The 15364-nt window shown below is 36.0% G+C and overlaps 1 protein-coding gene across 4 annotated transcripts in view; it reads right to left on the bottom strand.

Annotated features, from left to right (window-relative positions):
• The window catches only part of LOC123550877 (dynein axonemal heavy chain 5-like), a 98231-nt gene that overhangs the window by 63738 nt on the left and 19129 nt on the right, over positions 1–15364 (bottom strand). For 2 of the 4 annotated variants that reach the window (XM_053540239.1, XM_045339342.2), the window contains 16 exons: positions 13349–13522; positions 12412–12601; positions 11005–11170; positions 10534–10627; positions 8648–8746; positions 8329–8510; positions 7756–7875; positions 7297–7498; positions 4714–4809; positions 4118–4447; positions 3564–3793; positions 3012–3163; positions 2377–2584; positions 1432–1652; positions 919–1175; positions 68–91 (listed from right to left, as the gene is read on the bottom strand). In XM_053540239.1, coding sequence (XP_053396214.1) covers positions 68–91; positions 919–1175; positions 1432–1652; positions 2377–2584; positions 3012–3163; positions 3564–3793; positions 4118–4447; positions 4714–4809; positions 7297–7498; positions 7756–7875; positions 8329–8510; positions 8648–8746; positions 10534–10627; positions 11005–11170; positions 12412–12601; positions 13349–13522 — 2745 coding nt within the window. The remainder of the gene's footprint in view (positions 1–67; positions 92–918; positions 1176–1431; positions 1653–2376; positions 2585–3011; positions 3164–3563; positions 3794–4117; positions 4448–4713; positions 4810–7296; positions 7499–7755; positions 7876–8328; positions 8511–8647; positions 8747–10533; positions 10628–11004; positions 11171–12411; positions 12602–13348; positions 13523–15364) is intronic. The other 2 variants (XM_053540240.1, XM_053540241.1) reach the window with 1 other exon arrangement.

The following is a 15364-nucleotide window of genomic DNA, read 5'->3' as shown; positions in this document are numbered from 1 at the left end:
AAACATTCAGAATAGCAAATTAAACAGAGTTATTATTCATTTACATAAGGCCAACAATCCGCTTTACCTTATTTGCCATTGACATTGCTCTCTGTATATATGTATAATAAAATGTTGTATGAAGAAAACTGATTACAAGAAAAATGATTTTTAAAATCAGTGAAATACCCTGTGAATATCACAATAAATGACAAAAATAAGGAGAAAAAATCTTGATAATAAAACAACATCTATAACCATGACAGATCTCCCAAAAAGAAGCATTTAAACCACTGCCCTGTATTGTCTTAAAAATGTAATCATTTATTCAGAATTTCAAAAAAGACCCCAAGAGTTAAATGGTTCAAGTGCATCTTTTCAGTCCCTGGTAGTACTGATCTATGTTTCAAAGGAACAGGAACAAAGGGGAAATAAATCTAATCATCACAAACTGTGGAATAAAATTTTTGCCATTTCAAATCAACGACTTACTTTACGCTGACTCCATGGAAAGAGTTCCTAAATTATCATATGTATTTAATTAGATTTAAATTAACTTTCAACACCAATTTTAAGTTATGTAATACTTTTTCGGACATCTAAATCATTTATGGTTACTTTATTTATTTATATTTTCAATACATCAAGCATGGAAATCTACTAGTATCCTCTTCAAACCATTTCTGAACTCATTACTAATAAACTGTTTGATTCTATCTTTGAAACTTCTGAGCATATGATATAAAATAAAAATATGAGTACCAAAATGATTTTCTATCCTGTATTAGTTAAGAGATTGCATGTGTATCTGCTATACTACATGTAGATTTTACTTAATATATCCCTGTAATGATTAAAAATATAGTTATATATTCACAATTAGACAATATTAACTATTCTACTGGACTCGATTAACAGTCAAGCACAAGAATATGTTACCTTCTGCTGCTGTCTCTGGTGAATGATCAGGTGTTCCCACTGTGGGATATCTTGAGAAGCCTTCAAAATGACTTGGACGGCTTTGTTCAGGGAAGACTGTAGATCATCCAGGCTTGGTTTCATTACGACGTTGGGGATTTGGAGCACAATGTTGGCACAGAACAGCGGTACCTTCTGGTCCTCTTTCAGCTCATCCTTGGTGTACTTGTTTGAAGTCTGCAGACGACGTTTGATTGCATCCAGGGAAAGGCGCGTACCTAAGAAAATACAAGTAACAAAATTCAATTAATTTAAAGAAGGATATTGGAAAACAAGACTATTTTTACTTGACTTTGTACCTGAAGTTTTTGTATCCCCAATGTAAAAATCAAGTGTAATCCTTGAAAATGGAGGTCTTTGATTTTAACTGAGTGAGCAACATGTATGTCTAATTTGGATGGAGTCTGATTCTGAATCAGATCATAAACTGATTATGCATTTGATAATCTGACAATTTTATCAAAATCACCTTACCTTTTACAAGAGCTTCAGTGTTTCTCTGTGTGAAGTAGTTCAACAGAGAATAGTAGCTACAGGCAATACATTCTTGACATCTGCTCTTCTTGTTCTTGGTGTCTGGAGAGTAACACTGGTACCCTTCTTCTGATGTCAGGTTCTGCTTGTCAGTATCAGACAATCCAGACTGTAGCTGATTAACCAGATCATACACAGCTGTCTCCACCAGGTGGCTCTGGCTATAAATAGTAAGAAAGGATTAACGACTGACCCCTGAAATAGTCCAATTATCTATACTATGATTTTATGGGTACCAATGTAAAATTATGAAACTTTTGAAATCCCAAAAATGAGCCTTTTAGTTAAAAATTTATATTTAACCCTTAGCCTGCTGCAGGCGAATTTAACAGCCTTTGCAAACAGCTTGGAACCAGATCAGACGCTGATTTAATTGGCGTCTGATCAGGTTTCAAGCTGTTTGCTACTCTGACAATATTTCTTCCAATTTTGGAGCAAATTGAATGAACTTTACAATTTTAGCAGACGACATTTCCAGCAGACGACAATTTATCTAGCATGCTAAAGGTTAATAAGAGGATGAACAACTAAGTAAGGTATGATATAAGCTTCTTTAGAGCAACTTAATGTCAATAAGGGAAAAGTATAAACTAACAGAGTTTATGATATTGACTTTGTTGCATATAAATAATTGCACAACAGAGTTGATATTAACACTATATCTACTCTTACATAAAGGGAAAAAATGTGTGTATCCCAAAATCAATATTTCCATTTTATGTCACTTATTATATACACTTAAGTAACTTAAACATACATAATTATTATACTACTGTTACTTAATGATAAGAAAACAATGGCAATTTCTCGAACACGAAATTGAACTTTTTTGGTTTCTCTTTATTAAAAAAGCTGAACTAATTGAAACATCTAAAAACAACATACTTGGCTAGGTACTTGGAAGCTGTCTCAACAACTTCAGTTGTAATTTCCAGGAATTTCTCCATAGTAACCGCCTCATCCTCAGGCAGTTCACAGAGGGCTGTGGCGGACATATCTTCAAGGACCGCCTCAATTCTACACTCCAGTATGTCATGTACTGTCTTAGACAACTTGTCCAATTCTCCCATAACCTTGTAGTTATTCTCTATATCTACAAAACAGAAAACAATCATATACTGGAAAATTAATTTGAACTAAATAAGAATAATTGGGGAGTTGAAACAATACTTCTTATCCACATGAAGGAAGTTGAGAAATACTAATAAGTGTTTAGACCAAGGCTGCATGACATTACTTTGTAATGCTTGGAAAATATATTCCCCTTAGTTGTGGGGTACATTCTCTATGTATGTAGATAAAGAATTCACTGTAAAGAGAACAGCACCTATGTTATTTCATTTTGCTGAAATTAATGCTTTAAGTTTCCCTTTCTAGTGGAAAGTCCCCACAAACACCCCATTCAAAACAAACTTAGTTTCCTGCTATTCCGCTGTTCTGAGTATAAGGAATTCTATTTTATCAACAGAAGACCCATCCTCTATCTCTTCCTTACTGTAAATCATATAACCACAACTTACATTCCTCTACATTGAGAGAGGTCCAGGTGAGAGCGACGACCCCTGGTTGGAGTTCTTCCTCTACCTTGTCCTTGTAAGGTTTCATCAGAGGCATGAGGACTGGAGAAATGTTTGACAAGATATTCCTGTACTCGTGTAACATCTCTGTCAGGCTGAAATAACACAACAATTTAACTCAGATCTTGCGCTGATCATAAGAAATGTAAGCGTTGAGTAAGAAATATATTTTGGCTAAATGGCACTTACTTTCTTTGTTAAATCATATTTCAGTGAAGCTGAGTGAATTCATAGTTACCTCCCCCTTGCCTAGATTAATATGAAGTATAAATATGATTTATGAATCCAATGGCCTAGATAGTAAGTAAACCTTACAACTGGTGTCAATAAAATTCTGTACATCACAAATATATATCTGATCCATGTAAATCAACATCAAGATGTACTTCTTCAGCCCTTTTTTAATTGTTAATAATATAAAAATCCACAACCATACTGCTGTAGACAAGTATAACTCACAATATGCCAACAGTAAGGATAACATTCCTAACTTACTTAACATTGGCAGTTTTGATCTCTTCCTCTTTGGTCTGTAGCTCTTTCACCGTGTCTGGGACCTCTAGGTTGAGGGCCTGCAGACACTTAGCTTCCTGGATCAACTCTACTACCTGGATGTCAAAGTTCACATACAGATCACCTGTATCTGGGTGTCTGACCAACAGAGAGGCATTAAGTCCAGATTTAGCTGCCTCAATAGCACGTATCCAGCCACGATGATACAACATCTGCAAATAAAATCATAGTCAAAACATCAAGCCAAAATCTTGTTACATAACATTTAGAAATCTGACCTGTCTTACCTTAAATACTCTTACAGTTATCTCAAATTATTTTTTTTTTCAAATGTTCCAAATGATCTATTATTTCCAAAGAAATCAAACATTTAAAATGTATTTACTTCAAAATATATAGAACACTGATTCGACTATCAAGGACTGAAACAAAGCTATTGTACATGTATGCATAGACATATAAGACTGTATAACCTGATTACAGATTTAGTTAAAAACAACTTTACAAAATTAAACCAAGAATTCCCTAGAACGAACCTCGTATTCCATGAGTACTCCTGCCATCTTGTTGTAATTTCTTACGATTTTCTTTGCCTCAGCATTTTTCAGAATTTCTGGCTTTGTCTTGAAAGCCCTCATTGGCATCTCGATCTTTCTATACAGCTGACGTGCCCATGCAATACGTCCAGCCACGGGTGGCAAGTTCCTGGGGATCATGGGTTCTTGCTTGAATTTCTGGTACAGCTTACGAATGTTTTCCAGATCTTTGCCGTATGCAGTCAACACTTTCATGTACTTCTCATTGATGTCCAGGTTGGAACCTGTGATTGCTTCAAACTTTCCCAGGAGTTCAATAGCTTTCTCAGTCTAGTAAAGAAAAAACAAAACATGGAAATAAGTTTAGAGCTACAGGTTTTTAATAAAACTGAATGATATACATGAAGCTGTTAGTGCAGTTACTGATGGATTAAGATAATATCCAAACTAACTTGAACATTATGGAACATATGTTCAGACTTTTATTTACACCTGAGGAAGATTAACGTGAAACTGTAATACCAACCAATTTTGTACATATATTGATGTGTACTCATGTAGAGAATGTAAAAAGTATTTAAATTAAATTCAGTTACCGAAAGTGATTTCTGAAACCAGGTATCCATGAAGTTCTGCAGCATGCCACGCATGTTTTCTATCTGGTTACGGAACTCCAGGTAATCATTGTCAAACTGTAAAGTAACGGAAATTTTTTTTCTTTTTAATTTTCATAAATACAAACTAGAGCTATCACTAAAGGTGATGAATGTACCCCCTGCATGCACTGACACAGTACATTGCAATTTGATGCACACAAGATTGCATAATGATGTGGACTGTATATATAGACTGTATGTATACAGTATAGTAACAAAAAAACAAAGTCCCATAACTATGCAGAATATTTATCTAAATGAACGTAACATGCACCATGCACAACTAGGGTTGGTACTGATCACTTGTGTGAAGTTTCATTAAATTGTGTGCAAGGGTTCGGAAGATTAGGCGCGCACAAGATTGCATATGCAGACTGTATGTATATAGTATGTTAACAAGAAACAAAGTCCCATAACTCTGCAATTTTTGTTGTTGAAAGAACCTAACATGCCCCATGCACAACTACTGTTGTTACTGATCACTTGTGTGAATTTCATTAAATTGTGTCAAGGTGATGAGGAGAGATGGTGCGCACAAGATTGTGTCTATGTATATAGTATAGTAAAAAAAAACAAAGTCCCGTAACTTTGCAAATTTTTTTTCTGAAAGAACCTAATATGCCCCATGCACAACTACTGTTGTTACTGATCACTTGTGTGATGTTTTATTAAATTGTGTCACGGGGATGAAGAGAGATGATGCGCACAAGATTGTGTCTACGTATATAGTATAGTAACAAAAAACAAAGTCCCATAACTCTGCATTTTTTTTTTTGAAAGAACCTAACATGCCCCATGCACAACTACTGTTGCTACTGATCACTTGTGGGATGTTTCATTAAATTGTGTCAAGGGGATGAGGAGAGATGGTGCGCACAAGATTGTGTCTACAGACAGATGGACGGAAGGACGGACAGACAGACAGACAATCTGAAACCAGTATACCCCCACTTACAACTTTGTTGTCGGGGGGTACAATTAGCATTTCTTTTGAAGTTGAAAATGTCTTCATAAAGACAGGTTTATTGAGGTAATAACTAAACAATCAAGAGGGTCATGATGACCCTGGATTGCTCACCTGAGTAATATGAGCTACATGTTTCAAATGTCAAATGATGATATAATATTAAGAAAGTCAGTAGGTCACATTCATGGTCAATGAAATTCAGTTTACGATCTGTATGCAAAACTGTGTATGTCATCAACCTTTCAAAGCTGTATCTTAAAAAACAAGAAAGTAGGTCAGTAGGTCAAGGTAACAGTCAAGTGACATCATATTACTTGGGGTCATCAGGTAATTATAATTAAACAGTCTTGGAAATAGGATCAGATGATTTTTTAAGTATTTTTCCTATATAACTCACATAATAACTAAGTGACCCCAGGGCGGGGCCTCTTTTAACCCCTGGGGCATAATTTGAACTCTTTTGGTAGAGGACTAGACAATGCATCATACCAAATATCAAAAGCCTAGGTCGTATGGTTTCAGACAAGAAGATTTTTAAAGCTTTTTCCTATATAAGTCTGTATAAAACTTGGGACCCCCAGGGCAGGGCCTCTTTTCACTCAAGGGGTATAATTTGAACAATTTTGGTTGAGGACCATAAGACAATGCTATAAACCAAATATCAAAGGTCTAAGTGTTGTGGTTTCAGACAAGAAGATTTTTAAACTTTTTTTCCTATATAAGTCTATGTAAAACTTGGGACCCCCGGGGTGGGGCCATATTTGACCCTAGGGGGATAATTTGAACAATCTTGGTAGAGGACCACTAGATGATGCTACATACCAAATATCAAAGCCCTAGGCCATGTGGTTATTTTCAAAGTTTTCCCTATATAAGTCTATATAAACCATGTGACCCCCAGGGCAGGGCCATATTTGACCCTAGGGGGATAATTTGAATAATCTTGGTAGAGGACCACTAGATGATGCTACAAACCAAATATCAAAGCCCTAGGCCATGTGGTTTTGTACAAGAAGATTTTCAAAGTTTTCCCTATATAAGTCTATATAAACCATGTGACCCCCGGGGCAGGGCCATATTTGACCCTAGGGGGATAATTGGTAGAGGACCACTAGATGATGCTACACACCAGATATCAAAGCCCTAGGCCCTGTGGTTTTGGACAAGAAGATATTTAAAGTTTTTCCTTTTGGTTGCCAGAGTTCTGCATGGAATTCAATTCTTTGAACAATTTTGAAAGGGGGCCACCCAAGGATCATTCCTGTGAAGTTTGGTGTAATTCTGCCCAGTCGTTTTCAAGAAGAAATTTTTTTTAGAAATTGTTGATGAACGACGGACGACGGACGACTGACGACGGACAACGCACGACAGACATCAAGCGGTCATAATAGCTCACCTTGTCACTTTGTGACAGGTGAGCTGAAAAGTTTAGAATCTGCTTGTAACATGTTCAAATAAATTCTAAAATGCCAGTCAACCAAAAGAAAAGATGAGCAATTTACATATTTCATATGTGTAGCACACACAAAGCTATTGCTTAAGAGTTCAAATCTAACCTCAGCTTTTCTGTGATCCAGAATATCATAGTTCTTCTTCTTGGCATTGTCACAGATTGTCTTAAACTTGACAACAATGATGTCAATTCCCTCAATCTTCACATCTCCAAGTCCAGAGAACATCTCCATGGTGTTGATCATGTCAGCAATACGTTCAAGACGCTTGCAGAAAGTGTCAAATTTGCCGAAGATATAGTTCTCACTGAAATATATAGTATACCAGATTTATATTATCATATAACAGAAATAAACAATTATGTAATTTTGCTGCTCTATCATACAAAATAAGAACTATCTGTGCATGTCCTAAATGGATTTATTACGTAAATATAAGCTATTAAAAGGTCATATGGCCTTAAAAATGTTTAAAACTTTAAAAATCTCATTATCATGCATGTTGCACTTTTCAATTACAAGTGTGTAATTATTTTTAATGGAATTTATGTAGTTTATAAATACCTAAATTCAAACTGTTTCTCATTTGGGTTCTCCTTGAGACGTTCCTTTGTTCTCTGGAACTGTTTCTGGTACTCCTCATTCAGCTGAGTACACTCATTCAGTCTCTTCAGAACAACTTCTCTACAATTGGAGATAAAAAAAAAATCATAAAATACTGCACAAATAACTTCTTATGAAAAATGGTACAGTTTATTTTAATGAAAAATTCACTGTTTTTACAGCAATTTTTTGAGTAATAGAAGAAAACAATCGCCAACAAGTTTGATATAAAATAACATAAAAGTTCTACTCATATTAACGTGACAGGAAATTTTACTCTGCTCTCATATTCATTCTGTCTGCTATGCCTTCTCACATCATTTAACAGTGAAAGAATTTTCAAAATGGATGTAAGAGCGAGTGTTTTTGAGTATTTCAATATTTTATCAAAATGGCAGCCATCTTGTTTCCACTGCATAAACGGAGGAATTAGTTTAGTTTTGGATATTTAAGTTTCTTGTATATCCATCATCATTGTCATTTCAGTTTCAAAGGCCTGTCTTTATAAAGGCAAAACAAACAACGAAATTATACCTTTTGTGATCCCAGATTTTGCTGACGTCATGCATAATGTAATGTTTACATGTGGTAATCATCTGATTGGTGACCTTGACAAACAGTGAGGTCATACGTTCAGACGTGTTGTAATACTGCGAAATACTGTAGATCATTCTGATGGCGTTCATCAAACTTGGTATATGCTCAATCATTGATGCCTGAAACAAACAAAGAATAAATATGAACATATGTGTTTAAATACAGGAAATTTTAAACTAAAAACCCAAAATGCTGTTAAGACAAGCTTGTTATACTGAAGTAGAGTATAAATATGTAGAAATACGGGCTGACTTACAGGCTGACATTTGACGAGGGGTCCGAAGAATTTGTCCAGGGTATACAGGTACTTGACATTGTCCTTGGCTTCGTTGGCATAGTCAGTGATATATCCATCCTGTAATAGAGAAAAGTATAACAGAATATAAAAGATGTCAATCCTGTTATATAGGACAGTGCATCAGGATATAAAAGTTATCCATCCTGTAATATAGAACTAGAGCTATCACTAAAGGTGATGAATGTACCCCCCGCATGCACTGACACAGTACATTGCAATTTGATGCACACAAGATTGCATAATTTGTGGACTGTATGTATATAGACTGTATGTATACAGTATAGTAACAAAAAACAAAGTCCCATAACTATGCAGAATATTTATCTAAAAGGATGTAACATGCACCAAGCACAACTAGGGTTGGTACTGATCACTTGTGTGAAGTTTCATTAAATTGTGTGTAAGGGTTTGGTAGATTAGGCACGCACAAGATTGCATATGCAGACTGTATGTACATAGTATGTTAACAAGAAACAAAGTCCCATAGTATGTTAACATGAAACAAAGCCCCATAACTCTGCAATTTTTGTCGCTGAAAGAACCTAACATGCCCCATGCACAACTACTGTTGTTACTGATCACTTGTGTGAAATTTCATTAAATTGTGTCAAGGGGATGAGGAGAGATGGTGCACACAAGATTGTGTCTATGTATATAGTATGGTAACAAAAAAACAAAGTCCCGTAACTCTGCAAATTTTTTTCTGAAAGAACCTAACATGCCCCATGCACAACTACTGTTGTTACTGATCACTTGTGTGAAGTTTCATTAAATTGTGTCAAGGGGATGAGGAGAGATGGTGCGCACAAGATTGTGTCTATGTATATAGTATAGTGACAAAAAAACAAAGTCCCATAACTCTGCAAATTTTTTTTCTAAAAGAACCTAACATGCCCCATGCACAACAACTGCTGGTACTGATCACTTGTGTGAAGTTTCATTAAATTGTGTCAAGGGGATGAGGAAAGATGGTGCGCACAAGATTGTGTCTATGTATATAGTATAGTAACAAAAAAACAAAGTCCCATAACTCTGCAATTTTTTTTTCTAAAAGAACCTAACATGCCCCATGCACAACTACTGTTGGTACTGATCACTTGTGTGAAGTTTCATTAAATTCTGTCAAGGGGATAAGGAGAGATGGTGCGCACAAAATTGCGTCTACGGACAGACGGACAGACAGACAGACGGACAGACAGACAGACAGACAGACAGACAGACAACCTGAAACCAGTATACCCCCCCTTACAACTTTGTTGTCGGGGGGTACAATAATGCAACAGGATATAAAAGTTGTCAATTTTGTAATACAGAATAGTGCAACAGGATATAAAAGTTGTCCATACTTTAATAGAGAATAGTGCAACAGGACATAAAAGTTGTCAATTCTGTAATATATAATAGTGTAACAAGATATAAAAGTTGTCCATCCTGTAATACAGAATAGTGCTGCAATAGAATATGCAGTAATAAAGTGAAGTACAACAGAATAGAACAGAACAGAACAGAACTATGTATCTTTCTTAATCATCTGTTCCACAACAAATATCTATTGGCTTTCTGTTCCTCTTAAACATGACATTCAAGTGTAAATCTGTACAGGTTGGACAAACTATGTACAAGACCTAGGATGTTCTGCTAATGTTTATGAAAGTGTTTATGCAAAAATCTAACAAAGTCACATTTCTAATTCAGATTTTTTTTATAAAACTTTAGGGAAGTAAAATCAAAAGATATAGAACCTTCACTTAAAAAGAAGCTATATCTAGTAACATTGCAAAATAACTTTCAACAGTATCAATAATCTAACTTTTTCAATATATAAAGAGTGTAAAGTTTATTACCAGTTCCTTCCACCTTCTGAGAGACTTGGACTTGGCCACCTGGAGGACTCCGAGGACAGCCTTCACTCGGGGACTCTTCATCTGCTCCAACAAGCTGTAAAATAAAATCATAAGTGCATTTTGTAATAAATATCCAATTTAAGATATGCATGTAAAATGGCCCAAAATAATTACTGTTCTGTTCATGCAAGGAAGAAAACATGTATTGTGTAACTGTAACAATATTTATCAAGTCTTCTGTCACCTTTGTATATACACCCCATACATAAATGTCTGCTTCATCCAAATTTAACTGTTTATTTTCATGTCTTTAACATCACAATTCTCATACAATTTACACTGTGAATAATTTTTAGTTGTGTAGAAGTCTGATATATTTTACAACTTATAATTGTTAGATCTTATTCTAAAACTAATGCAAAATTGCCTTCCCCGTAAAGTTTATCTCATTGAAATATCGGTAGAACTCACTTGTTGAACTTGGCCATGCGTGACTTCCAGTAAGACAGTTCTGCTGTTGGTCCAATGTCGTCTGCTTCACGTCTCATCTGCTCACTCTCTGCTAGAACCTGCTCGATCTGCTTCGACCACTGTGCACACAGCTGCTCCAGCTTTTCTAGGTACTCTGTGTTACCAGCTGGAAGGACAGGAATGACAAATGTAAGTATTTGAAATGGAAAGAAGTTGATTTATGAAGCAAGTCTACAGTACATAAGTGCAATTATATTTCATAAGAAACATATAAAGTTAGAAGAATGTGAAAGAACATAAAATGTCACAAGACTTTGAAAAATCTGTACAAAGTTGTTTGGACCTTAAAGTGAACACAAGAATTCTACCATCGGACAGGACTGCTATACTGAATCTTCAAGATTTATCATTAGTGCCAAGATCAATTAACCTTTAGCCTGCTAAATTTCTAAAATGGACTAGTCCATCAATACCATTTATTATTTGAAGGGGTGTACACTGAAAACTAACTGACTGAATAGCGCAGACCATGATCAGACTGCACGGATGTGCAGGCTGATCTTGGTCTGCACTGGTTGCAAAGGCAGAATCACTTGTCCCCAGCAGGCTAAAGGTTAAGGCATTACAGTTGACAGCATTTATTGCCTGGTTAAGGCATTACAGTCGACAGTATTTATTGCCCAGTTAAGGCATTACAGTTGACAGCATTTATTGCCCAGTTAAGGCATTACAGTTGACAGTATTTATTGCCCAGTTAAGGCATTACAGTCGACAGTATTTATTGCCCAGTTAAGGCATTACAGTTGACATTATTTATTGCCTGGTTAAGGCATAACAGTCGACAGTATTTATTGCCCAGTTAAGGCATTACAGTCGACAGTATTTATTGCCCAGTTAAGGCATTACAGTTGACAGCATTTATTGCCCAGTTAAGGCATTACAGTTGACATTATTTATTGCCTGGTTAAGGCATAACAGTCGACAGTATTTATTGCCTGGTTAAGGCATAACAGTCGACAGTATTTATTGCCCAGTTAAGGCATTACAGTCGACAGTATTTATTGCCCAGTTAAGGCATTACAGTCGACAGTATTTATTGCCCAGTTAAGGCATTACAGTTGACAGTATTTATTGCCCAGTTAAGGCATTACAGTCGACAGTATTTATTGCCCAGTTAAGGCATAACAGTCGACAGTATTTATTGCCCAGTTAAGGCATTACAGTCGACAGTATTTATTGCCCAGTTAAGGCATTACAGTCGACAGTATTTATTGCCTAACATCATCACTTAAAATTATTTAGGTAAAGTGTGTCTACTACAATCCAGAGGAAAATTTCCTGAAATGGTTTAAATAATTCCCCTTCTGCAATCTAGCATAGGCAACAGTTTAGTACACATTTACTTACCAACTGACTGATAATCAGCAGGTGTTTCTATATTGTCAATTATTGGTCCAATACCATTTTCCTCCAGAGTTATCTGACCTTCCATGTTGGACAGCGCTGACATGAGGTTGTTGATGAATTTCTCCAGCTGTTCGAGGAAGTCCTCTATCTGTGCATTGTTGCCATTACCATTGTCAATATCTCCCCATTGCTACAAACAAACATCATTATTAGGTAATACCGACTCACTGCAACTTACTAATGAATACGATCATTCAAATCTTAACTAGGTATGCGCTGTATTCAGAGGGGTACAGGTTAAGACAATGCTTGATGACTGCGGTACGTATCATAGTACTAATCAGGTGCATCGGTATTTTCAAGTATACCTGTATTATCTGACAACAATTGGAAATACTTAAATTGAACAATATTTCTATCATTGTCAAGATCTATTTTTTTTAACTGCAATAAGCAAGCATCAAAAACTGAAGACTATTCCTGCTAAAGTACAATGAAATTCTGTAGACTAAGATCTGAAAGTATTGCTGAACTAGGACCAAAATATCATGCTATACAATGTTACAAATGCAAATAATGATACCCCACCTTAACTATAACCTCTGATTTTAAAAGGTCCAAACATAAGGGAAACCAAATATTTTGTTTATATTTCTTATGAAAGAATTACTGCAACCTTTATTATGTTAAAGCTTTGTCAGCCAAAAAGCCTTAATCTATCTTTGTTTATTCCTACAGGAAACTCACACAGAAGTATAAACTTGATGAATTATATAAATTATGACAAAAATAAAACTGGAGAATTACAGTTCTTTTTTTAAGAATAATATAATGTAATGCTCGAACATGATCAAGTCTTGCCAAACATGCATATTCTCAAGTTATAAACTAATTATTAAACATAGAGGTTTTCAGTAATGTTTTGTATCATACATACCTCAAGGGATCTGAGTGAGGGCAGGACAATACTGGACAAGTGTTTCTCGAGGCCAGCAAGAATCCTTCCTTTTGAGCAGTCCATCATACCGAAGTTCACTTCATTGGCAATATTATTGACAGCAATTGCCTTGTTAGTGGTACGCAGAAAGTACAGGCAGACTCCATGCAAGCCCTACAGAAAATAGACAAACAAACACAGTTAAATGGGTTTTCATACTTTCATTTTGAATCGTATTTATTCAGCTCATTGTTTGGTTTGGTTTGGATCAAAGAGGATCAACAGTTAAAGGTTTAAGCTAGGCTTTTTGAGACACCTAGGTTATCACTTGTGCAATATTCAAGCCGAGTTTGAAGAGCTACACAGTTACCAAGCATCACACAGTTACCAAGAGCTACACAATGTCTGACAGCCACACAGAGCCATACAGATACCAACAGCCATACAGCTACTTAGAGCCACATAATTTCTGAGAGCCACACAGCAACTGACAGCCACATAGCTTCCAAAAGCCACAAAATTTCTGTGAGTCATAAACCTACTGACAGCCATATAGCTTCCGAGAGCCAATTAATTTCTGAGAACCAAAAAGCTATCGAAAGACACTGAGAGCCGCACAGCTTCCAAGAACCACACAGCAAATGAAAGCCACTTAGCTTCCAAGAGTCACACAATTTCTGCGAGCCACACCGCTACCAAGAGCCACACAATTTCTAAGAGCCACACAGCTTCCAGGAGCCACACAGCTCTTGAGCGCCATATAGCGTCAGAGAGCAATACAGCCACCAAGAGCCACACAATTTCTGAGGGCCACACAGCTACCAGGAGCAATATAGCATCAGAGAGCAACACAGCCACCAAGAACCACACAATTTCTGAGAGCCATATAGCTTCCAAAACCCACAGAATTTCTGAGAGTTACAAAGCTACCAAGCGCTACACATCTTCCAACAGTCACACAGCTACTGACAGCCACACAATTTCTCAGAGCCACACAGCTTCCCAGCCCCCGAGAGATTATTTAACAATTTCTGAGAGCAACACGGTTTCTAAGCTACAGAATTTCTCAATACCACACAACTCCCAAGAGAAACAAAGCTCCCAGAAGCTAAACAGTAACCAAGAGCCAGACAGCTCCTAAGAGCCATACAGTAACCAAGAGCCACTCACTTTCTGGTGTCTGTGAGCCAGGGTATAGAGACTGCATTGGTTTTTAGGATGATTTAGACCAAAAGAAACAGCCTTTAACTGAAATTATGTTTTTTATTCTAAAGCCTATTCATTTTAAATGTCCAAATTCGGAAAATGGGACAATTATCAGCAAAAAGTTTTAATAGTTGATAAATAAACAAGTAGATACAACAGTTTTGCACTTATGTGATAAAATATCAATGTTTTCATTGCTTTGAACTATTACAAAAACAAACAAAACGGACATCATTTGTATAACTACACTCTAAAAGCTGAACATCAAGTATGTAAACAAATCTGGGCATTTTACAGTCCTACCCGAGTCATAAACATACAAAATCCACTCAGCCACTGAATTAGTTATTGATTGCCAATAACACCAATCACTTCAGAAATGTTAAGAACACTTAATAGTTTCCCTCTTTTTTTACCGGGACAATTTGTGGACAATTATGGTTCAAGTAAAGAGCAGTTATAAAGTGTTCAATAAAGAGATGCAAAAGAATAGCTCGGGCAAAAACTACGCAATAAGCTTTATTGTGAAAACAATGCTATATAGAATTTCTTGGTTACACTATGTAACTGAAGCAGTTTTAAAATCTACAATTCTTCTTTTTCTACAGCAACATTTCTACATTCAACTTGTTCTTCACAAATGAACTCTGTTATGCTAAATGATGCTTTCTATGACTCAGAATTCATAACATAATTATATGGCTTAATATATGCAGTTATTTGAAATTTTCAAAGTCAATTGGAAATGAGTAAATAAATGGTATTAAACTTTTCTGAAACCAACCAGAAAAGAAAGTTCCGTCTGATCAG

This window comes from Mercenaria mercenaria, chromosome 4 (assembly GCF_021730395.1).
Source record: "Mercenaria mercenaria strain notata chromosome 4, MADL_Memer_1, whole genome shotgun sequence".
NCBI classification, from domain to species: domain Eukaryota; kingdom Metazoa; phylum Mollusca; class Bivalvia; order Venerida; family Veneridae; genus Mercenaria; species Mercenaria mercenaria.
This window is presented reverse-complemented; position numbering and strand designations above follow the sequence as displayed.